A 25,244-nucleotide genomic window follows, 5' to 3' on the forward strand; every position below is an offset into this window, starting at 1 on the left:
AGCAGGCAGAAGTTCCTTAGCTCTCATACTGCAGATAGGGAGCTATGAGGATATAGGCACAGGAATGCCTAGGAACCCTCACTTTTTGGGACGTGCACTGCTATTTTTCATAAAGATTCAGAAAAGTAGATTTTCAGGGCACAAATTACATTTTGGGATGTTCCCTATAAAATCTTTACTTTTTGAGTTCAGTTCCATTGTATGTATATTTAGCTTTACTAAGACTCTGAGTTTGCCCAACTCACGGTATACACACACTATCATTTAATGTCTGATGCTGCATAGGATTTTTAGCATTGAACCCAACCACTACCACATATTTGTGTTAATTGCTATAGAAGCTATAGAAGCTATAGAAGGCAGATCTTTTCTGGCTTCTACCATCAATAGTTTATCAGTAAAGTCAGCTACACACCTTTATTAGCTGAAAAGCAAATAAAAACTACAGTTTTTGTACATATATACAAATATATATATATATATTATTCAATAAAAGTGTGATGCATATTTTTTAGTGGTCTCTATCACATTACAAATACATATTTTTTTTCTTCAATTGTGCAAAATATCAGGGGCCTGGAATGGGCTACTGTCATGAGCTCCCGCTCTTCTGGCCATATCATCCTTCGAAACACATATGATTCTATAATTTAAGTCCCTTATAAAATCTGAACTTTAGGCAGAGAGATGAATCCACATTTAAACTGCCTGCCCTACCAAAGAAATTGTACAAGGCAGTCTTGTGGTCAAGGCAACCATACCAGACATCATAGCTAGTTCTTGCACCTCCTGAGACCTCTCTGAAAGTTGTACTTTAACTCCGCAGTACTGCTTGGTCTAGGATCAACCTTAGCCTGTTATTGGACAACAAAGGATCAGCAGAAGAGACCACTGCTTTGCTCAGGAAGCTCTCATATTTAGACAGACAGGGTCCACCAGATCACACTGGTCGGGAGCCAGTTGGCAGATCTTTTTTGGCCGAATGGCAAGCTTTTGTACAACCGGTTGCAGTACACACGGGCTGAATATCGTCAGGTTTCTATTGAACCATCCATTGCCACCCAACATTCGGCGCGAGTGTACTAGGCTTTAGTCTTGGCATTGATGTGCATGAAATTACAAAATGCCATATTTTGCAACGGATTCAGGTATAGTTTCCACCTTTATGTAAAGACACATTTAAACAGTAGCTCCACTTTTGTTGAGAAAAAAAAATCCCCTCTGGGTGATCTATGTACATTGCAAGGATTTTAACAAACATTCTAGTCCTACTTTTTCTGTTCTGAAGGAAAAGCTGTTTGTTCTATTATGTCCTTCCAATACTAATTTCCTGAATGGGAAGGTCTGCACTCAATATAACTACCTGGTGTACTTTTATTTTGCTTATGAGGAGTGTCTGCATCCCCTTAGAAGTAATTAACCCTTAGGGAGTATCTCACCAAAAATGAAATTCCTTTTGATGAGGATATCCAAAATTGTATTTGTTTCTTAGTGCATCTAACTATGAAGAAGTCTGACAAAATCATTGGGCCAATTACACAAACAGGAAATTGCATTTCCAGGGGGCATTCTGTAAACCAACTGTGTACAGAAAGCCTCCAGGTTGCCATATTGAATTAAATTTTTGGACAGTTTTAGAAAATCACAGCAGCTGGAGTTCATCTGTAATATGAATAAAGTTCACAAGACTCATAATCACCATCATTTTTATTACATTTAAGCAGAAACAGCAGAATGTTACATCTACTGTTCATAATATGCTTAAGGTCATTAAGATGAACTTTATAGAAAGTTTTAAATCTCTATGAAACAATGATCTTCCACTTGTGGAATTGATTTGTGAATTAACAGACATATTTGTTACTAATGTATTAATATGTTAGCTAAACTTAAAATGAAGAGGCAGCAGTGTTTTCTTACAGCAGTTGCAATATTAGGCTGTAACATGTCATTAAGTTACTATGTCAATGTGCCATTAAAACACCTTCCCTTGTACCGTTTCTCATGTGTTGTCAGTGCTGATGCTAAACATAAGGGAATTAAAGTGTATGTATGTATTCAGTTGCTGCTTCACTCACCTCTCCCCTCCCTCATTGTTTTCCCCTTACATTTTCCTGCCCCCCTCCATGTTTATTGACACTCTGCCCTGCTGTTCAGGGTGCTTCAGGTTTAGACGGCAGAATTGGTCCACCGGTGAGTCTTAACTCCATTACACTAACCTACATGTTTCCTATTACCTTGCCTTGCCCCCTCTGCTCCTAACTGCAACCTGTCTGCTACTAAATGACTCCCTTATCAGCATTTTACCTAAAGCCAATTCACACTAAATCCTATGACATTTGGTTGATAGCCTTTTTTAATTTGAAGAATGACTCCTTAAGCAATGAAACATACATACAACATACAGAACTTTCATGCACTTGCAGTAGAACTGTATGGATACATTTAAGGGTTGTAGCTCTGTTTTGCAATCATATTAGAGTTTTATGATGTAATTTGTGACTGCCATGGTACATCTATGCACAGAAATGCTGACTTTTTATCATGACTGTGCACTGTAAGAAAATTTGCAATAACTGGATTCCCTGGATATGTACTAAAGAGCACAGCAAGGGGATTTTACGAAACATTATTAGGTTTAAATATCTCTAGAAACCCTGCTAAATCTTATAAATTGCCCTTTCATATTTTCCATGTTGGAGTTTTGGTAACCTTCATTTTGTGCAGATCTATAGATTTAGGTCAGCCAGAGATGTGACTTGCCTGAACAGGTTAACAAGTGACAACCAGCATCTGACACGTTTGGTATCACTGGCAGAGGTTCACTAACATGATGGAACATCTCTGCAACCAATTCAGGATGATTCCTGATCCTTTTGCCATGCTTATGCTACAGTTATCATGTGGGTTGCAGAAGAAATTCCCTTCATGCCTGCTGGCTTGCAGTCACAAGCAGGATTGCTCTTATACCAAGGATAGGCTGTGATCGGCCTTGAACATCCTTGTGCACACACCTCTGAATAAATCAAGCAATATAAAGCTATAGAGTTGGTTAAAGCAATGGTATTTCATAAATTTTAAAGATTATAGAACCTTATCTGTTTGGATGTAGTATAACGAGGGGCAAACCTTGCTACTCCAGTTTGCTGGCATATTGAGCATTGTCCGGCTTCCTTAATCAAGAGGAGTGTGCGATCATAGATTAGAGAAGTCTAGTATCAACATGTGGCCATTATATAAGAGGTAAGAGGCTTCCACCTTCTGATAAAACTGGAAATATCCAGGTAAGCGGCAAACAACCAAACCCCTCCCCCCCCCCCCCCCCCCCGGCGGCACCCAGCTCCCTGCTGTTTTTCGGTTGGTCCAGCACTTACCCCATCGGCGGTGGTAAGTGGCAGGCAGCAGGCTGCATAGTGCAGTGGCTCTATGTCGTCTCCTCCATGGCCGCTTCCAGCTTCTCCCCTCCTCCTAGGCATCCAATAGGATCGCCCGTCCTTTAGCCAATCGGGTGACCAGTGTGAAAACCAACTTCCTGATTGGCCTGATTAAATATTCACTGTTGTAACACCCCTGAGTGGGATCGGAGCGCACTCTCTGCCAACCCTATATTGAAGCCTATTTGAGCCTCTGGCTCTAATCGGCGCTTCAACAAAACAGCCCCCCGCATTAGAATCCATGCGTCCTGAAAGGGGCAAGATGCATGGATGGGTGGTGGCAATGGACGGGGGGGGGGGGGGGGCATTGACTGTGCACCCTTAACGGATGGGCCGCCCCTGATTAAAGGTTTGATTTTCCACAATGATGGAGGACATACATGTGGATTTTATTTAAAATATATTGTTAGGAACTATTTTAACTATTTTTACAAACTCCTATCTAAATAAGAGACACATAGAGGCTTCTTGACCAGAAACACATGCAGTGCTTTTTTATTACAAAGCATTTATGCATCCAACAGTACAGCATATGCTTAAGATCTTTTGTGCTGAGACATAGGGGGTTATTTATGAAAGGCAAATCCACTTTGCACTGCAAGTGCACTTAAAGTGCACTTGGAAGTGCAGTCGCTCTAAATCTAAGGGGTAGATCTGAAATGAGCAGAAGCTATGCTGATTTTATCATCCAATTATGTGCAAGCTAAAAGGCTGTTTGTTATTTTCTTTGCATGTCCCCCTCGGATCTACAGCAACTTTACTTCCAAGTGCACTTTCAGTGCACTTTCAAGTGCACTGGCAGTGCACTTTCAAGTGCACTGGCAGTGCAAAGTGGATTTTCCTTTAGTAAATAACCCTCATATTCCTGTTAAAATTTGTCACTTTATAAAGGCTAAGAAAGTCCATAATGGAAGTCAACAGGACATAAAACACCTGAAGAGGTATTATGTTATAACCCTAAAAAACTGTTGGTACAGTAAGGATGTGAGATGTGGGAGGCCAATTGGAGGTAATCTATTGAGAGGACTGGTAACAGTAGATGCATGTATTTTCATACAATATTCACCATCCCATAACCCTGTACCATAGTTCAGAGTTGTAAGCACATTGAATCAGTTTCTTGTTCAAGCCATAGGTATAGACACAAAATGAATGCAGGTTTTGAGGTGTCATATAAAATGTCCTACAACTGCCGGTATAAAACTAAGAAGCATAACTATTGTACTTCCCATCCTATAACCCTGTACCACAGTTTGGAGTTGTAAGCGTATTCAATTGGCTGCTTGTGCAAGCCAACAGTGTAGACACATGACGAATTCAGGGTTGAAGATCCTATATAAAACATTGTCCTACAACCACCAGTATAAAACTAAGAAGCATAGCTACTGTGCTTGTGAACTGCTAATGTTTCTACTCTAAGGTGATTATTGAATATATGGCCTGGCCTTTTGATCTCTATAAATGCATCCATTTCTGCAGCATGGTGATTTACAAATTGCATGCTAAGCTACTTTCTTGAAATGATGCAAGCCCCTTTCCCTTTTAATCCAATGTATTCGTAATAGTTACAGTGCTTAAATATGTGACTAAACCAGTATGTCTTCATCAAGTTACCCTTTTCAGTCCTGAGTTAAAGACCACGTATTGAATGCATTGACTTCAGCTTTAAAATATATGTTTAATGTCTTACTCATTCAAGTTAGTTATCCATACATCTATACAGCCTTCTGAAGATCTGGTTAGACTCAAAGCTGAAAACTGTAACAAGCCAAAGATATCTTTACTGCCTGCACAAATGGTCTCTTCTCTACTTGCTTATTCCCTGACTGCCAAATGCATAAACCAAGACAACTTTTCTAAAAAAAAGACCCTTTGTTTATTTATATATTAGGGGATACTTGGGCCAATTGGAGTTCCAGGACCAGCAGGACCAAAAGGGGAGAGAGTAAGTAAAGGTCATAGTCTTTTACAAATTATTTCCTTGCTTATTTTTTTTGCCGAAGTGTTAAAATGCTATTGTTTTTATTGAAGGGCAATAAAGGAGATCCTGGTGTACCGGGACCAACTGGACCAGCAGGGCCACCTGTAAGTATATCGAAATAGTAAGCAGTTTAATTCAGTGTAGTTCTGAAAATGTTCATGTTGTTTGTTTTTTATCCTTCATTCTATCTGAAGCTGTACATTTTAGTTTTGAGTGTTGAATGGTAAAGCAGTGTTTCTTTTAGCTGTCTGTGTTGCTGGGATATTTTACCTTCACTTCCTGTCTAATGCCTGGTACACACAATGAGATTATCAGATAAATGATTGTCCATTTCTTTTGTATGCTATGAAGAGAAAATTAAGAGTTTACTAAAGTTTCGAAAATTCTCATATGACAGAATAGAAATTCGGTGATGTAACGTGTTGTAGTGTATTTGTATTGTATTTTCAAATGACAATTGTACTGATTAAAAAAAAATTGTATTATCTGGTATAATACAAGAAAAATTGTCATGCTTGTCCCATCAGATAATTTTGCATTAATTTGTCATGATTGCCTCTTGAAAGCTGTGTACTAACGACCAGATTATTGTACGATCACTTCAAAAGCGGTATTTTTCATATTTTTCATACGATTTTCTGATCGTGTGTATGGGTCATAAGTGGCACAAGAAGAAGTGAGGCAAAATCCTATCAGACCTACTATGATAACTGCAAATTTTCAGATTTCCTGTTGCAACATACCAGGATGCCAAGGTATGAATTGGCCCTAATGCATTCTTTCAAAAAGGGAGAATTATACTTATACTAGATGAGGTAAATATATTATTTCTACATTTGAAGGCCCCATTCTGTAAACCTAGTGGGTGGAATGAAGCAAAGTCTACTAGCAACTAGTTTTCAGGCAAGGACTTTTCTAGTAACCCTTGGACCTAGTGGGACCAGAGCAATGACAGTAAAGTTAGTTGCTTCCCCATGCTACATTGAACAGTGAATGGAGTTAGGTACATGCAAATCAAGATGGAAAATAAAAAATAGGCTGAAAAAAAATTAAGATGTTTACATGGGACAGGAAATGGTTGCAAAGCATAATCTGTTTAGACCCTGTAGTAAAACGCAAACAGCTAAAGGAATCCAAGGCCTGAGGACACAGGGGAGCTGTCCCACTGGAACTAGAAGACTTGTGTAGCATTTGGGGAGGTCCTTCCCACAGAAGCTGGGTCTTTCAGAGAATTTCATGCTATTAGGCTCTGGTCCAGCCACCCGCACACTGGTTCTGTCAGTGCAGGGCCTCTCAGCTGTCTGCAAATCACTACCAGCTTCCTCTATCTTATCAGGTGTAGCCTCTCTAAACTGTTGAGTGAGCAAAAGAGGTTAAAGGGGCCTGTGCCTGTATCTAAGCATGGTAAGTAAATGAGCATTCTGCTACAGTGTTGCCTAACTGCAGCATTTCCAAATCAGGTCTCCTGTCTTGTCAGACAGGGCCACCATAGCTGTGGAAATGTCATTATTTAAACAGAATAATACAAATCAAACCCTTGATTTTCCTGGTGTGCAGCTGTAATCATCTCTTGAGATTATTAAACCATTTTGTTATTCCAAGTGGGTGACAATGAGCACCCCATTATCACACATGGAGGTTTTTCCAGCTTTGAAGGTCCTCCTGCAAGCAGGTCTTGTTCTTGATGCAGAAAAGTGAAGGATGCATGTGTATGGGTTCTTTCAGACAGGGGTTAAGCCCTTTGAAAGGCAATCACCAATGGATTGCTTTTCAGATGGAAGTATAGCAGTGGTTGACAGGTGTTCAGTAGGTGCTACTGCAGCCTCCTGATGCCTGTTTTTTTTTCTTTCTTTATTACTTATTTTCTTTAATTGCTAAATGGGCAATTTACATTGCAGGACTGAGCCGCAACTGCAGGCCAAACATTTGGTTTGCAGTTGTGGTGTGGCCTTACTGTTCTCAAATAAGTACCATGTATCAAACTCTGCAGCCTGAGTTAAAAAAGCCATAACAAAGCAAAGCATCAGTGTACAGCCCTGTCAGGCTATAATGTTAGTTCGGGTGGACTGCCAAACAGCAGCTGCCTCTTTTTACCACCCCCTTGACCACCTGTGTAAAAGAGCCCTATCACTATCAGCAGCCAGTGAAGATCATACTTGGTTCATAACACTTATTTAGTGCAAAGACAGACAGCACCCACTATCTGGGTATGTATCATGGAAATATCATCCCTTTGGCCATGACATCCATTCGAAAGAAAAGTGAATGACAGTCTTCCTTATTATTGTGTTGCATATTGCATTTTCCAGCTGGGATTGTTAAAACACCTTCAATGTGAAGGTCTTCAGGATTGTGGACATATCCCCAACTTGTTTTGTCCCTAAAATGTGCTGAGGTGCAGATGGAGCTTAACTTCAGGGTATTTGGCTTAGAAGTTTTCTTATGGTTCACTTAATAATATAAACAATTCAAATCATTGATAGAGAGCTGACAACTTTTGAACAGGATGAGTGATACTTGATAGCTCAAATTGCTTTGAGATCACTCATCAATAATTCCATAAATGAAACAAATTACAAGGTGCTTCTGAGATAGTATATGGTACGAGGGAGACTGGCTACTTATGTCCCGGGGGCATCTCTGCTGTGCTTTCGAGGCTGTGGACAGGAGAGGATGGAGTTTCATATATGGTGCCAGTGTCCCAAGGTGAGGCATTTCTGGGTCAGAGTGTAAAATTTTAATTACACCTTCACCCAAAGTAATTTGTCCAAGTCTCCAAAACAAGTGCTATTAGGTTGCATGGTGGAGGATGACCAAAGACATCTGAGCAGACCAATTACCTTGAAATCTGTGTCTGCAAAAAAATCACCATAGTCAGATCCTGGTAGTCGGCTGTCATACCTTTTGAACAGCTCAAGGTTAAACTTTCATGGCTCATGATAAATGAGCATCTATCGGCCATTTTAAACAACAAAATAAAAATATATTTGAAAAAGCTTGAATTAAATATTTGATTAGTGCTCCTCGGACCATACACCCTTAGGAAATGTTCTGGTAGGTGGAGGCCGGAGCACAGGGACATTACAACCCCCCCCCCCCTTCCTTTCCTCTACTTCTTTTGGACTTTCTTGCCTTTTTCTACTTCTTTTTTTAGACACACTTCCGCAATTAGGATTGCTTTCCTCCCCTTGGTGGAGGTTGACTGAGATTAAGTGAATGAAGGGCAAATTTTAGAGCCTAAGCTGACAATTCATTTGATACTGAGATAGAATTGAATACTGGCCTTACGTTACCATTTAGTGCCCTGATAAAATATTGATTTTAGTTTGAAGGGTGCTAGATAACCACCAATGGGTATATGGTTATACTCCCTTGGCTAGTGCTATTTCCATTTCCATATTGCCTTACCTTAACTGTATGTGTTCTATAATAGCGGGGGAACCATGATTTTTGTACTGTTTGATACCTGATTGTACATAGTTATATAGTAGGTGATGTTGAAAAAAGACACAAGTCCATCAAGGCCAACCTATGTATGTGATTATATGTCAGTATTACATAGTATATCCCTGCATGTTGTGGTTGTTTATGTGCTTATCTAATAGTTTCTTGAAACTATCAATGCCCCCCACTTAGACCACTGCCTGTGGAAGGGAATTCCACATCCTTGCTGCTCTTACAGTAAAGAACCCTCTATGTAGTTTAAGGTTAAACCTCTTTTCTTCTAATTTTAATGAGTGGCCACGTGTCTTGTTTTTTGTGAAAAAGTTTTATCAGTATGGTATTTGTACATTGAAATCATATCCCCTCTCAAGCATCTCTTCTCCAGAGAGAATAAGTTCAGTGCTCACAACCTTTCCTCAAAACTAATATCCTCCTCCACCTTTTATTAGCTTTGTTGCCCTTCTTTGTACTCGCTCCATTTCCAGTACATCCTTCCTGAGGACTGGTGCCCTGAACTGGACAGCATACTCCAGGTGCGGCCAGACCAGAGTCTTGTAGAGCGGGAGAATTATCGTTTTATCTCTGGAGTCCCCTTTTTAATGCATGCCAATATTCTGTTTGCTTTGTTAGCCGCAGCTTGGCATTGCATGCCATTACTGAGCCTATCATCTACTAGGACCCCCAGGTCCTTTTCCATCCTAGAGTTCCCCAGAGGTTCTCCCCCCAGTGTATAGATTGCATTCATATTTTTGCCACCTAAATGCATTATTTTACATTTTTCTACATTGAACCTCATTTGCCATGTATTTGCCCACCCCATTAATCTGTTCAGATCTATTTTTGCAAGGTTTCCACATCCTGCAGAGAAGTTATTGCCCTGCTTAGCTTAGTATCGTCCACAAATACAGAGATTGAACTGTTTACCCCATCCTCCAGGTTGTTTATGTACAAATTAAATAGGATTGGTCACAGCACAGAACCCTGGGGCACCCCACTACCCACCCCTGACCATTCCGAGTACTCCCCATTTATCACCACCCTCTGAACTCGCCCCTGTAGCCAGTTTTCAATCCATGTACTCACCCTATGGTCCATGCCAACGGACCTTATTTTGTACATTAAACGTTTATGGGGAACTGTGTCAAATGCTTTTGCAAAATCCTGATAAACCACATCTACGATCCTTCCTTTATCCAGCTGGCAACTCACCTCCTCATAGAAGGTTAGTAGATTGGTTTGGCAAGAACGATTCTTCATGAATCCATGCTGATTACTGCTAATGATACCGTTCTCATTACTAAAATCTCGTATATAGTTCCTTATCATCCCCTCCAAGAGTTTACATGCTATTGATGTTAGGCTAACTGGTCTGTAATTGCCAGAGATGTATTTTGGGTCCTTTTTAAATATTGGTGCTACATTGCCTTTTCTTCAATCAGCTGGTACCATTCCAGTCAGTAGACTGCCAGTAAAAATTAGGAAGAATGGTCTGGCAATTACTACACCAAGTTCCCTTAGTACCTTCGGGTGTAAGCCATCTGGTCCCGGATATTAATGTTAAGTCTATTTTTAAATTCTTTCCTCTGTTAACCACCATGGAGGTGCTTCCTGTGATGTGTCATGAGGATAAGAACTGCAGTTTTGGTTACTGAAGCCCCCCGATTCCCTCGTGAAGACTGAGGAGAAGAATAAATTCAATAACTTCACCATCTCCCCATCCCATGTACAATGTTAATTGTAATTTCTTCTTCTATAAAAACTTTCAATAAACAGATTCAAAATGAAAAACAATGATGAGACCATAGAATAGTGGTTGAGTTACCACCGTAAGTGGTCTTTTTTCTTAAGTTAACTTTAAATACTTTCTCACCAGTAATAGTGTACTGGTCATGTTGACCACTGACTAAATCTAAAAACATATTGTATACTTTATAAACAGTTTAGTTCATCACCCTTTACTGCTACATAGAAGTTTGCTCTATATTCCCATGGCCTTCCTCACAGTTCCAAGGAGAAGGACCGTGGGTGAAGTACAAGATGGTAAATTTGTGTAAACTGCTAAAAAGTGGCATGGTTAGATTATGTTATGAAGACCACAACTGAGATTCTAGGTAATAAGAGCCACAACTAAAAATTGCAGGATGTGTGTAACTGTATGATTTTTATCATTTATATTTCCAGGGTCCTACTGGTGAAAAGGGAAGCCGGGTAAGAATGCAGACGTGCTCATGATTGGTTTTAGCATGTGACTAATCTCTACATATTAAGGTGGAATGATTAGCTGACATCAAAGCTTTAATACAGTATACTAGTACAAAGTAAACTGCTTGTACTTTTATTGGATTTATTATTATGGAAATACATGAATCATTTCCTCCTTGTGATCAATAGTTTGCTACTATATGATGTATTTTACCAAATCAGGTAAAGAAGCAGTGTGTTTTTGGTTGCAAGTTTGTTGCTATCCTTAGCTTCATATTCTGCATGATTGTGCTGTTGGATATTTAGGAATATTAGTCCTGCATGTATAAAACATGAGAACAAGGAAATGTCCATAGCAACTGATTCCATTTTTTAAAGGAAACCTGGAATCCTACTGGGTAACGCTTCCACTGTTCTGCTCTGCAATTTTTATACAGGAGGCCCAGTAGTATGTAGACTACATCTAAGCATGTTCTATCACACTGCAGCATAAACTGTACATTGTAAGAACACAGCAAACTATGATCATTCCACCTAAAATAGCTTAAAGGGAAGCTGTCATGATACGTATTTACTTAAATTAAGCTTTTTATCTATGACTAGTAGATTCTGTCAATACAAAAATGCTGATTCATTTGGGTTGTTATGTATTGTAATAATAGTCTGTTATCAGGACAGGAAGTACAGGGGATACAGGCAGCAATAAAATACTTGACAGAGGTTTTCGCTGGTTCACCTATAATGGTAATTATATGAAGGTTGAAGGACTCTTTCAGAAAACAAATAGTTTCAAATTAGAGAAGTGACTGCAGGCTTTATATGGTAGTGTGCCTATGTTTAATACTATAATTGTCTTATACAATAAAAGTATTAAAATAACAAATTAATGAATATATATTGCTTTTTCTTTTTTCTTCAGCCTATAATAATTAAAAGAGCAGGGTTTATCTTAAAATAGTGTACTAAATTAAACATTTATAGGTTTTGGAGAATGCAGTGTGTGTATGTATATACAGCACACAGTATATGAATGGCAGGAGAGACAGCTAAGAGATTAATAAGTAACGGAGTTGAGAGAATATAGGGAAAGAGGAAGCAGATAAGATTAGATTAGAGTACAAGGTAAATGCTAAGTGATGGTCTATATATGATGCCATCTGTACCCACCGAGTTTTATTGCACTTATTGACAACTAGTACAGTGTAATGTTGATTCCCTTTTCCTTTGTAGCATGATACTGGATAGAGAGAGCAAGTATAAAATCCTCCTGCCTGGTCTTTGTGACCTGCATTATCTCTGGGGGGATGCACCCTTTTTTTGGTCCTAGTGTTTGGTGTCAGCAATACAACAGTGATGGGAATCCAAAATGTTTGTGTTGTCCTAGGGACAGAAGGCGAGGGGAAATTTTTCAGTGGGAACACATGTTCTAGTGACAACTGTTTTAGAGGGATTTTTCCCCACTTTGGAGAGATTACCTCTTACGTCATAAGTAGGTAAAGGAAATCTTTCCAGACAGGATACAGACAATAAAAAATAAAACTATTTTCTGCTCTATCCCCAAAAATAAAATAAAAAAAGTTTTAGCTTTTACAGGAACTTTAAAATCAAATGTCGATCTTTGTTGACTCCTGGGGTAATACTGCATACGAAAGCTGATATTGTTCCCAGTCTCCAAAGTCCATAAACGTTGTAGGCACATGTTATGTGTTTTAACAGGTCAGAATCTATGCTCCTAGAATCTATAGATTTTTGAGAGAAGTTTTAAATAACACAATGACAATGATGTCAAAGTACATTTTACATCCAATTCATCTAATTATATGTTTTAACAAACAAGTTATTGTTTTTGCAATGTGTAGGCTTGAGTAGATTTTTGCTTATCATGTGTTAAAATAAGTTTCTATGGGCCTTTGAAAATCTATTCATACCCCTTGAAATTTTCCACATTTTGTCATGTTACAACCAAAATGTATTTGATTGGGATTTTATGTGATAGACCAACACAAAGTGCCACATAATTGTGAAGTGGAAGGAAAATAATAAATGTTTTTCAAATTTTTTTTAAATACATATCTGAAGAGTGTGGCGTGCATTTTGTATTTAGCCCCCTTTACTCTCATACCCCTAACTAAAATCTAGTGGAACCCATTGCCTTCAGAAGTCACCTAATTAGTAAATAGAGTTCGTCTGTGTGTAATTTAATCTCGGTATATATACAGCTGTTCTGTGAAGCCCTCAGAGGTTTGTTAGAGAACCTTAGTGAACAAACCGCATAATGAAGGCCAAGGAACACACCAGGTCAGGGATAAAGTTGTGGAGATGTTTAAAGCAGGGTTATGTTATAAAGAAATATGGTAAGCTTTGAACATCTCATGGAGCACTGTTCAATACATCATACGAAAATGTAGAGTATGTCACAACTGCAAACCTACGAAGACATTGCCGTCCACCTAAACTGAGAGGCCGGCCAAGGGGGGAAATTATTCAGAGAAGCAGTCAAGAGGCCCATGGTAACTCTGGAAGAGCTGCCGAGATCCACAGCTCAGGTGGTAGAATCTGTCCACAGGACAACTATTAGTCATGCACTCCACAAATCTGTCCTTTATTGAAGAGTGGCAAGAAGAAAGCCATTGGTGAAAAAAAGCCTTAAGAAGTCCCATTTGCAGTTTGCAAGAAGCCCTGTGGACACAGCAAACATGTGGAAAAAGGTGCTCTGGTCAGATGAGACCAAAATTGTATTTTTTGGCCTAAAACACACCATCCCTACCGTGAAACATGGTGGTGGTAGCATCATGTTGTGGGGATGCTTTTCTTCAGTAGGGACAGGGAAGCTGGTCAGAGTTGATGGGAAGATGGATGGAGTCAAATACAGGGCAATCTTAGAAGAAAACCTGTTAGAGTTTGCAAAAGACTTGAGACAAGGGTGGAGGTTCACCTTCCAGCAGGACAACGACCGTAAACATACAGCCAGAGCTACAATGGAATGGTTTAGATCAAAGCATATTCCTGTGTTATGCCCCATACACGTGGTCGGACATTCCGACCACAAGATCCGTCGGATTTTGGCGGAAACTTGTGTTGCAAAGTTGTCAGAAAATCCGATCTTTCGGAATGAGGCGACGTAAACAACGTAAGACGGAACTACGTAGAGGCCAGTAGCTAATAGCTTTTGTCTCCAGATTTTTTCTGACCATACGTGGGCGTTGGAATTCTCTACACACGATCGGAAAAAGTGCAATCAGATTTTGTTGTCGGAAAATGTTAGATCCTGGTCTCAAACGTTTTCCATTGGAAATTCCAATGGAAAAAGTCCAATAGAGCCCACACACGATCGGATTTTCCAACAACATAATCCGATTGGACTTTTTCCATCGGAAATTCCCATTAAAATGGCCCAGTCAAAGTCAAGACCTAAACCCAATTGAGAATCAATGGCAAGACTTGAAAATTGTTGTTCACAGACACTCTCCATTCAATCTGACAGAGCTTGAGCTATTTTGCATCGAAGAATGAGCAAAAATGTCACTCTCTAGGTGTGCAAAGCTGGTAGAAACATCCCCAAAAAGAATTTCAGCTGTAATTGCAGCGAAAGGTGGTTCTACAAAGTATTGACTGAATACAAATGCTCGCCACACTTTTCACATATTTATTTGTAAACAAATGTAAAAACTATTTATCCTTCCACCTCACAATTATGTGCCACTTTGTGTTGATCTATCACACAAAAGCCCAATAAAATATATTTAAGTTTTTTGGTTGTAACATGACAAAATGTGGAAATTTTCAAGGGGTATAGATACTTTTTCAAGTGACTGTAAATGTTACATACAAAATTAAGCATTTCATTAAACTCTGTCAGCATTTCAGTATCATGGCAGCTCACCTATATGTTTACTAAATGTTATGCTTATATTTACAGTTCTGAATTGATTCAGAACAATACAACTATGTAGACACTTTTCATTTGGTTTCTCTGTTTACTGCTAAAAACACAAAAAAAGTTAATTTTTATTGAAAAACAAAATCAGTGGACCAGTAAATATTCCAATATGATACTATCCAAAAATGTAGATAAATATAGCCCTATTGTACCTACAACTAGTTGGAATCCATCCAACCAATGTGTTTACTATTTAAATCCATTTCAGTAAACTATTATTTCATCTGGATTTTTAATGACCACAGTTTTCACAATGGTACACAAAACGAAATGTAAGATTGTATCAGGAAAACAGTGCTTCAAGGTTGCCATGTCTGCATAAAGGGCTGAATGCCACATTCTTGGAAGAGACGCTTGGCGGTTATTGTGGCTTAGTGCAGCCACATGATAATATCTTAGAGAACACCAACTGAAAAGAGCTCTCGTCTCACTTGTGCAATGATGCCTTGCTCCATTTCCTATCTTCACTTTTATCGCGTGTGTATTTTCTTTGCTTTTCACAGGTTCACCTTTGTCCCCTTTATCCTTTTCCTTAACTTGTGCCTTTTTACCTGGGTCTTTCCTCCAACCTCCTCTGTAGCCTGTTCCATTTTTTCCCGGATTATCCTTTCTTTGTTGAAATGCCTCCTCCTTGTTTTTTATTCCTCTGCTTCTCACATCCTTCCACTACATTCATTTTAGCAAACCCACAATTTGTGCCTCATAATTGCTTAATCTTACCCTAGATTTTCTAATCTTCCTCAAACACATATATAAAAAAAAGCTTCTTCAGTCATATATTAAAAACTCCATATAACAGCACTAGTAAAAAAAATATTTAAGCAATGCTTTACATCTATCATGTTTTGGCCTCACCGGCTTAATACATCATTTGTTGTCTGATTCTGAACTACTATATTGACTCCAGAATTGAACTGAGCTATACATTGACCCTTATGTTCTTTGTCTTTTCTTTAGTGTTTGCTAAAAAAAAAATCAGCATTAGTAAAATAATATTTTGACAAGTTCTCTTGAGCCCTGTATATAAAAGTGCTCTTGACACATGACTTCGATGCATAAAAACTGTACTGAATTTAATATGATCACTCAAAGTACAGGTTTAAAGCTCTAGTGCAGGGGTAGGCAACCTTTGAGAGGTTGAAATCTGCTTCGGCACCCATTTTTTTAAAGAAATTAGCTAGCAAAGCCTAACTAAATAATAAGGAAAACTTAGAAAGGTATATTAAAAAAAATGTCACTGTAAAAATATAAACTTACCCTACCTTATAAGTGGACAGTGTCAGTCAGTAGAGCAGTAGATGACATGTGGACAGTGTCAGTAGAGTAGTGGTCATGGACAGTGTCAGTAGGGCAATGGACAGTGTCAGTAAAGCAGTGGACTTTGTCAGAAGGGCAGAGGATGGTGTCAGTAGGACAGTGGATGGTGCCAGTCAGTAGAGCAGTAGACGGTGTCAGTAGAACAGTGGACTTTGTTAGTAGAGCAGATGATGGTGTCAGTAGAGCGGTGGACTTTGTTAGTAGAGCAGATGATGGTGTCAGTAGAGCAGGGGACTTTTTTAGCAGAGTAGAGGATGGTGTCAATAGAGCAGTAGACTTAGTAGAGCAGATGATGGTGTCAGTAGAGCAGTGGACTTTGTTAGTAGAGCAGAAGACAGTGTCAGTAGAGCAGTGGACTTTGTTAGTAGAGCAGAGGATGGTGTCAGTAGGGCAGTCGACAGTGTCAGTAGTTTTATATATATGTGTATATATATATATATATATATATATATATTTACGATTTTATTTTTTTAAACTTTTTTTTGCAGTTCTGTTGGGGGCGCTATGGTGAAATATCAGGTGTCTAAACAGACTTCTGATTTCGCACTTTTGAGACACAGAAAAGAGATTGAGAACACACTCCTCAATCTCCATCTCTGCAGCCTCAGCTGAACAGAATGATTGAACAGGAAGATCTCTGCACAGTCTCCCTGTGTATTCACAAACAAAGTTTACTATGCCTCAGTTATGAATGAACATAATGAGAGCTTGGTACTAATGTGTTTATTTAGAAAAGGAAGCGGCTGGTAATGATCCCCCGCAGTAGCCAGCGGGAGAGGAGGGGAATCTGGCAATACTGCAAGAGGTGAGAGGGGCCAGGGGAGCACACAGGAGGGCCCTGGCAACAGATAAAAGGGAAACCTGTGCAGGATGGATGGCGAGGGGGCATTTACTGGAAGCAATCCCCTGTATTTTCCTCCTGCCACAGCTGAATGCCTGTGAGAGAGGTGGAGAATTTGGATTTCAGCTGCGGCAGGAGGAAAATACATAGGATTGGTTCCAGTAAATGCTGCCTCCGATTCTGTCCAGGTTGCAGGGGTTGGCAGGGGAGGGATTCAATCTAACCACCACCTACCTACAAGCCACAGGTAGATTGCGATTGATGGGTTACTCTGGTGTAATTGTGATCAAATCAGAAAAATCGGGATTAATGCATGATTCATTTCATGTGGATCTGTTTAACCCTCAAAGGATCATGCAGCCCAGGCAATTAAGGCCCGGGAATTGTGTAGGTCTCTAAAAGACCTGGTTTTTAATATGATTGTCGGGTTCTTGGAAACAAATTGGACCCAGGATGAGGGTAGTATTCAAATAGGTGAAATACTTTGAGGCAATATAATTGTACTTTATGGTAAAAATATATATATATATATATATATATATATATATATATATATATATATATATATATATATATATATCAAATTCAATTTCAAATTCAAATTCACTTTTTTGTATTTACATGATAAGGTTAGTTTTATAACGGCAGCTAAATATTGAGAACTAATCCCAGGTGGGAGGGAGTTGACCGCATCTTATGAGCGCTGGGGGCAGAGGTAGACATATCAGCTATTGAGTGTATACCCCTGCAAAATATAAATATATATATATATATATATAATTGTAATTGTGCTCTGTTTAGTCAAAGGATTTATGTAGAATTTAGCTAGCTGCTCTGTTTACTCTAGGACCTAATATACAGTGCCTTGAAAAAGTATTCATACCCCTTGAAATTTTCCACATTTTGTCATGTTACAACCAAAAACGTAAATGGATTTTATTTGGATTTTATGTGATAGGCCAACGCAAAGTAGTACATAATTGTGAAGTGGAAGGAAAATGATGAATGATTTAAAAATTTTTTTACAAATAAATATGTGAAAAGTGTGGCGTGTATTTGTATTCAGCCCCCCCCCCCCCCCCCGAGTCAATACTTTGTAGAACCACCTTTCACTGCAATTACAGCTGCAAGTCTTTTTGGGCATGCTTTGTCCATCTAGAGAGTGACATTTTTGCCATTCAAATACTTAGCAAAATAGCTCAAGTTCTGTCAGAGTGGATGGAGAGTGTATGTGAACAGCAATTTAAAGTCTTGCCACAGATTCTCAATTAGATTTAGGTCTTGACTTTGATTAGGCCATTCTAACAGATGAATTTGCTCTGATCTAAACCATTCCATTGTAGCTAAGGTTGTTGTCCTGCTAGAAAGTAAACCTTCACCCCAGTTACACGTCTTTTGCAAACTCTAAAAGTTGTTCTTCTAAGATTGCCCTGTATTTGGCTTCATCCATCCTCCCATCAACTCTAACCAGCTTCCCTGGCCCTGCTGAAGAAAAGCATCCCCAGAACATGATGCTGCCACCACCATGTTTCACAGTTGATGGTGTATTCAGGGTGATGTGCAGTGTTAGTTTTCCGCCACATATAGCATTTGGCTTTTAGATCTTTTGGTCTCATCTGACCAGAGCATTTTTTTTCCACATGTTTGCTGTGTTCCCCACATGGCTTCTCGTAAACTGCAAGCAGGTTTTCTGATGGCTTTTTTTCACCAATGGCTTTCTTCTTGCTACTCTTCCATAAAGGCCAGATTTGTGGAGTGTATGACTAATAGTTGTCCTGTAGACAGGTTCCCCCACCTGAGCTGTGGATCTCTGCAGCTCCTCTAGAGTTACCATGGATAGAAGAGATACCTCTTGACTGCTTCTCTGATGAATGCTGTCCTTGCCTGGCCTGTCAGTTTAGGTTGACAGCCATGTCTTGGAAGGTTTGCAGATGTGCCATACTCTTTCCATTTTCTGATGATGGATTGAACAGTGCTCTGTGAGATGTTTAAAGCTTGGGATATTTTTTTATAACCTAACTCTGCTTTAAACTTCTTCACAACTTTATCCCTGACCTGTCTGGTGTGTTCCTTGGCCTTCATAATGCTGTTTGTTTACTAGGGTTCCCTAACAAACCTCTGAGGGCTTCACAGAACAGCTGTATATTTACTAATTGGGTGACTTCTGAAGGCAATTGGTTTCAGGAGATTTTAGTTAGGGGTATAAGAGTAAAGGGGGCTGAATACAAATGCTCGACACTTTTTAGATATTTATTTCTAAAAAAATGTTGAAAAAAAATGATAATTTTCCTTCCACTTCACAATTGTGTGCCACTTTGTGTTGGTCTATCACATAAAATCCCAATAAAATACATTTACGTTTTGGTTTTAGTATGACAAAATGTGGAAATGTCAAGGGGTATGAATACTTTTTTCAAGGCACTGTACATAGTGAAGGAGACATGAAGGAAGGGAAGAGAATAGAATGCCACTCTACTTGAAAAAGCCCAGCATGAAATGTATCATCAACAGGAAAGCCAATGAATTTAAGGAATTGCAAGGGGGCCCACCTTATTCAAGGCCTTCCTACCTAGTGCCATAGCAGGAGGACCCATGTCACTAACCTTGTGGGAGAATGCCCAAGCCAGCTGAGATCTTCAGCTGACAGTGTGTACTGATTACACATGGAGAAAATACCTTGCTTCAGATGAAACATCTTAATGCACAGGTATCCAATCCATTGACTAACTGAATACTACTGCATATGTTTTCATGACTTAATGCCTCTGAGACAAGTTGTAATATGCTGTCTACTCTTGTGTACCTAAATATCTACTAGTGGCAAAGGCTTGTTTCACATCTAGACACCTAGAGAGCTATAGATGACATTTATAGAAACAAGTTGTGTTTAAAAGACACTTGATGACGTTTCTCCTGGTATACCAGCAACAGGAGTTATTGCTATTTCAGGTTAGGGTAACATGAGATAAATAATCATTCATATTGCTTGCACCTATGAAACAGCATTCATGCATCAAGAATTATCCAGCTGTGCAGTCTCAGAATCTTTTTTACTGAGGTTTAAAAACAATGGGGAAAAAACTTTGGAAATCCACCATAAACACTGGGTGTATTTACCAACTTTATACACATAAGATTGATTCTTGCAGGATTTGTGGGTATCCTTAATATACAGTATATGTGCAAAAGAAATGAACCATGAACACAAGGTGAGCTTCAATGAGCAAGGACTGTATCTCATTACAGAATATGTGAATCAGACTTCAAATGATCTGTTTTGTTTGTACTAAAATAATTGTACAGGATACTACTAAAATAAAGGAAATGGTAATATAAAATATCATAGTCATATTAGTACAGCATACCGGAGCGCTTAATTATGCAATAGTAAAAGTCCTTGCAACGACTATTTAAGGGATGCCACCCCATTTATGCTTCAACTAGAAGTTCATTTAGTTGATAATCATTTCAAATTTATTATGAATATGGAAAATATTGTTAGAAAGATAGGCCATTGGTTTCACTTTAGTGTTTTCTTTTGAATGAACATTTGAAATTTAAAATGCCCTTTATAGTCCATTTAACTACTTTGTCAGCTTAGCATGGGCATTCATAAAGTATTGCCCTTTGTCGACAAAAATGTACTTTTGTTTTAAGCAAGGATGGATTAACAACTGCCAAACACAATCTGGGGTTAAATCTCCCCTTGTTATAGAAACATAGAGAAGTGAGGACAGTAAAAAGACCATGTGGTTCATCAAGTCTGTCCCATTTTTTTAAACGTTAAACCTTTTTTGTCTGAGTATAAATCTGTTTGTCCTAAGCATGTGTGAATCCACTTACTCTTGACTGACTCATTACCTCTATTACTGCAGAGGTAAAAAAAAAAAAACTTGGGCAGACTTGATGGACCACTTTTTTGTTATCTCTTTTTTATATTGCTGTTGTACCTGACAGGGATTAACCCTTTCTTGATTTAACCAAAAGTAAACTCCAGTTATCACTGGAACAAGTGTCCTCATTGGAAGATTTACCTGGTATGTTCAAGGCAATACCTGATTGGTATTCAGTCTAAGCTGACTTAAGCCTGGTACACACTAAATTGTTTTTTTCATTCAACCCAAAAAATTGTCAGCTTTGGTTAGTACAGCTGCTCCAACCTTACAAAGTTCATACAGCGATCTCCCCCACTGAGCTGTTGTGTTCTGACAGGGGGACACCCCCTCTCCCCTGCCAGAACACTCTGATCACCTCTCTCTGCCACTGGCTAAGAGCGCTAATTGGGAGGCTGCTGGTTTTCCAGCATGCTTGTCCGACAGAAGCCAGCCGAACGTCCAGCTTCTGTGGGACAGACCAACATACACACAAGCTGAATGTCGGCTTTGTTTTTTTTTTGAGCCGGCCGATGTCTCCTGACATATGACCCATGTGAACAAGGGTTATGTTATCATATGTTTAGTAATGAAATGTTGTGATTTTCATTCAAAACAATGCTTAAAGCAGAGCTGCACCCAAATAGGGAAGTTCTGCTTGTTTTCACCCTTCACTGCCACATTTGTCACTTTTTGTGGGGGAGCTGGTAGTTGGTTTTTACAGGTACCAGCTCCCACTTCCAGCTCAGATTGCTGTGGTGATCTACAAGCATGTTCAGCCCCTCCATCTTCCCCCTTCAACCTTCTGGGACACACACAGTTCCCCTTAAACTAAGGATAGGGAAGTTCTGCTTGTTTTCACCCTTCACTGCCACATTTGTCACTTTTTGGGGGGGAGAGGGGAGCTGGTAGTTGGTTTTGACAGGTACCAGCTCCCACTTCCAGCTCAGATCTCTGTGGTGATCTACAAGCATGTTCAGCCCCTCCATCTCCCCCCTTCAGCCTTCTGGGACACACACAGTTCCCAGAAAACTGAAGAACCATTCACAAAGTTCAGAGCAACTCACACATGTGCAGTAGGAAACTGAAAGGCTTCACTGCCGGTATCCCTTACTTACAATGCCGGAGCTTGTACCCAAAGCTGATTGAAGAATCGGCTCATGTGCCGACATCACTGGATCACTCGACAGGTAAATATCCTTATATTAAAGTCAGCAGCTACAATATTTGTAACTGCTGACTTAAAACTTTTTCTTGGGAGACTGAAGCTCCTCTTTAAAGAGAATGACAGTATTTTAATTGTAAGGTAACCTATGGCCAGAAGTAAGAAGTTAAACTTCAACTCACGGTGTATAACAGGCACCTGTAGGTGTCTGCATGGTGGGTTGTATTTGTTTCAGAGCAACTCCAAATACCCAGGATCTCTGACAAACAAATAGCTTCCAGCTTCCAAAGTTGTGGCTTTAGCCTTGACCAGCTTTCTCCTCCCACCCCCATTCCCCGACTGTGCCATGCTTTTGACCCCCAGAGGTAACCTACCTAACTAATAATGAGGGGGCAAAGACAAAAGTGGACAGGTAGAGTTGGTGATTAGACAGTTGACTACGTATCAGATTGCCCTGGTGTTTTGAGCACAGGTTTTCGACATTTTATTATCTTTCTAGAATATTTTCTCTCAGTTGACTACAGTTATGTTATTCGTTCAGACTTCATCAGTAGTTTATGAAAGCAACCATCCATTGTTTCTTAGTCCTTTTAGGCAATCAATTAGAAAAGCTTACATCGCCTTACTTTATTTTAAGCTGATGTCCTTATTTTCATATCCCTCTTGAGCATTTACTATGTGCATACTTTAGTTTGGTAGTAACCTGTACATCTTTTATTTTCATAGACATTAATAACCTTTTGAACATTCTCAACAAAGAATAACTGAAACTGTCACTGTCTCTAAAATTAAATAAAAACAGTAAAGGTATAATCATAGTCCAGAAAACTGAAAACAGACAACATTATTATCCACATTCCTCCACTCACTTTTCCAGATACAAGCAACAGAAACACAACCTTGCTGTCCTTTTAAAATATATAAACATCTTATTCTATGAATATTACTCAAATGTAAGACTTGATATGCATTTACCAGGAGAGTGTAGATAGTTTTCCATGTTATATATAACTCTATTTATCTCTAGATAATGTTTAACTCCATACTTTTAAAACAACTTTGAACTGGATGATCCTGAAAGTTACTATATCTTTTGTTGAACTTAATTAATTTTTGCAGGGGGAAAGGGGGAAGAAAGGCTCTAGGGGGCCTAAAGGGGATAAGGGAGACCAAGGAGCGCCTGGATTAGATGCACCCTGCCCGTTGGTATGTTTGATTTTTGATTTTTATTCTATATAGGACTTGAGGATGGGAAGATCAAAAGAAGAGGTTTTGAGTTAAATTCTGTATTTGATGAGTTTGCTGCCAATTTATAACCATTTGTTTTTACCTTATTGCACCTTATTGTATAGTTTTGAGTCTGAAAACATTTAGTGTTCACTCATGGTCTTACCTATCAGTAGGGATGAATAAACATATTTATTGCAGGTTCCGAGAAGACAGAGGTTTGCTTTAACTGTTGGTAAATGTCTTCCCTTCCTCAAGACTACAATTGCCAGGTGGTCTTAAAGCGTGAACTGGCAAAGTTGCTGGACTCATATAATAGACTTTACAGATTATTTAGAATTTTTGTTTTTTTGACAAACACTGTCCCCTTCCGCACTGGTTTCCTTTCTGAAAAATAATTACTACTGTGAAATATATGAGACATTTATACATTATTGTTTACTCAGTCATTCACAGTGAGAAAAAAAAAAACGGACTGTCCTAAAAAGATGTCCGGCAGCTTTGCCTTAACTAGATTTATATGCCATAAAAACAGAAACATGAGGCACCTCATGGAATAATAAAAGTAGTTGATTTTGTAAACAGGGACAACGAGGTATAAAAGGAGAAAATGGTGATCCAGGGATACCAGGGCTGGATGGGCTGGATGCCCCTTGCCCATTGGTATGGCTTTAACAACCCTTTTTCCTGCATGCTTGACAAAGTACTTAAATCTTTGTACCTGGCATGAATGTATGGCTATGTGTTAACCTGCATCATTCAAATCTTTGTCTATATGTCTGTCTATGTAACTATCCTTTTGACATTAAATTGGAAACTGACATCATCCTTTCTATCATATCCTAACACAAAAATATTTCTCTTACCAATATGTTCCCAATAATTTGATATTTAAAGCAACATACTGTGAGTATTGATTGGCTGTTCTATTAGGCTTTTAATAAAATTAGCAGATACACTGCATGCTTTTATGGAGTAAGGACAACTTTTCAGTAGTTTATTAGCATGAACATTTGCATTCCTATTGTTTCTTCTCCTGATCCATGAATGGCGGAGTTACTACTTGAAAAAAACAGCTGGCTGTTAGTAATCAGCCAATGTAATTCGGCCCAATAGGTAAAGTCAGATACAACCTGTACCTAGTCCCAAGACCAGACATCACTTAGATTGACTGTTAAACCCTCATGCCCACACACTTTCATTGTTGTCTCACAAGCACCCAATAAGTACATCCAGAACAACCGTGCCCATGTGTTTCCTGTCAAAGACCGTATCACTTACAAATACCCAAATTACCTCCTTCTGTATATCTGTTCCCATAGTGTGAATCAATATTCTCATGGACTGAGGCTAGTTGTAGAATGAGCAGAGGCTGTCCCTATGTTTGAAAATGAGTGTCAGGAAATTAGAATGATACGGTAATGGAAGGAAATATTAAGATAGGAGGCACCAATGTGCCTCAGAGAAAGTTGCATCCTTACCTATAACTCACACACTTCTTCATGATATGCCTCCTTCTGCTAGCACATAATTCAAAACCTTGCATAGTATGTTCACCTTAACCAAATGGAAGTGGGAGTCATTGTAAAGATAGATTTTTCCTAACTCGATAACCCTAACAAGTACTTTTTACGTTACCTACTGCTGACCAACCTAACAATCTCCACATTTCCACTTGCTAAGCAGACCTTTCTTTACCATACCAAGTTTATAAAATTCAGAGCTCCTTACCTGATGCAATGGTGTATTGGGTTGGACTGTATTTTAAGTGGGTTGGTGAGTGTGCAGACTGTAAAAAAAAAAAAAAAAAAGCCACTGCAA

The 25,244-nt window shown here is 39.0% G+C and overlaps 1 protein-coding gene across 1 annotated transcript in view; it reads left to right on the forward strand.

Annotated features, from left to right (window-relative positions):
• The window catches only part of COL13A1 (collagen type XIII alpha 1 chain), a 237,971-nt gene that overhangs the window by 206,159 nt on the left and 6,568 nt on the right, over positions 1–25,244 (forward strand). The window contains exons 32-36 of the mRNA XM_077454564.1: positions 2,158–2,193; positions 5,326–5,379; positions 5,466–5,519; positions 11,041–11,067; positions 23,316–23,402. Coding sequence (XP_077310690.1) covers positions 2,158–2,193; positions 5,326–5,379; positions 5,466–5,519; positions 11,041–11,067; positions 23,316–23,402 — 258 coding nt within the window. The remainder of the gene's footprint in view (positions 1–2,157; positions 2,194–5,325; positions 5,380–5,465; positions 5,520–11,040; positions 11,068–23,315; positions 23,403–25,244) is intronic.

The sequence above is a fragment of the Lithobates pipiens genome, unplaced genomic scaffold (genome assembly GCF_037356315.1).
Source record: "Lithobates pipiens isolate NorthernLeopardFrog02 unplaced genomic scaffold, aLitPip1_a1.2 Scaffold_25, whole genome shotgun sequence".
In the NCBI taxonomy this organism is placed as follows: Eukaryota; Metazoa; Chordata; class Amphibia; order Anura; family Ranidae; genus Lithobates; species Lithobates pipiens.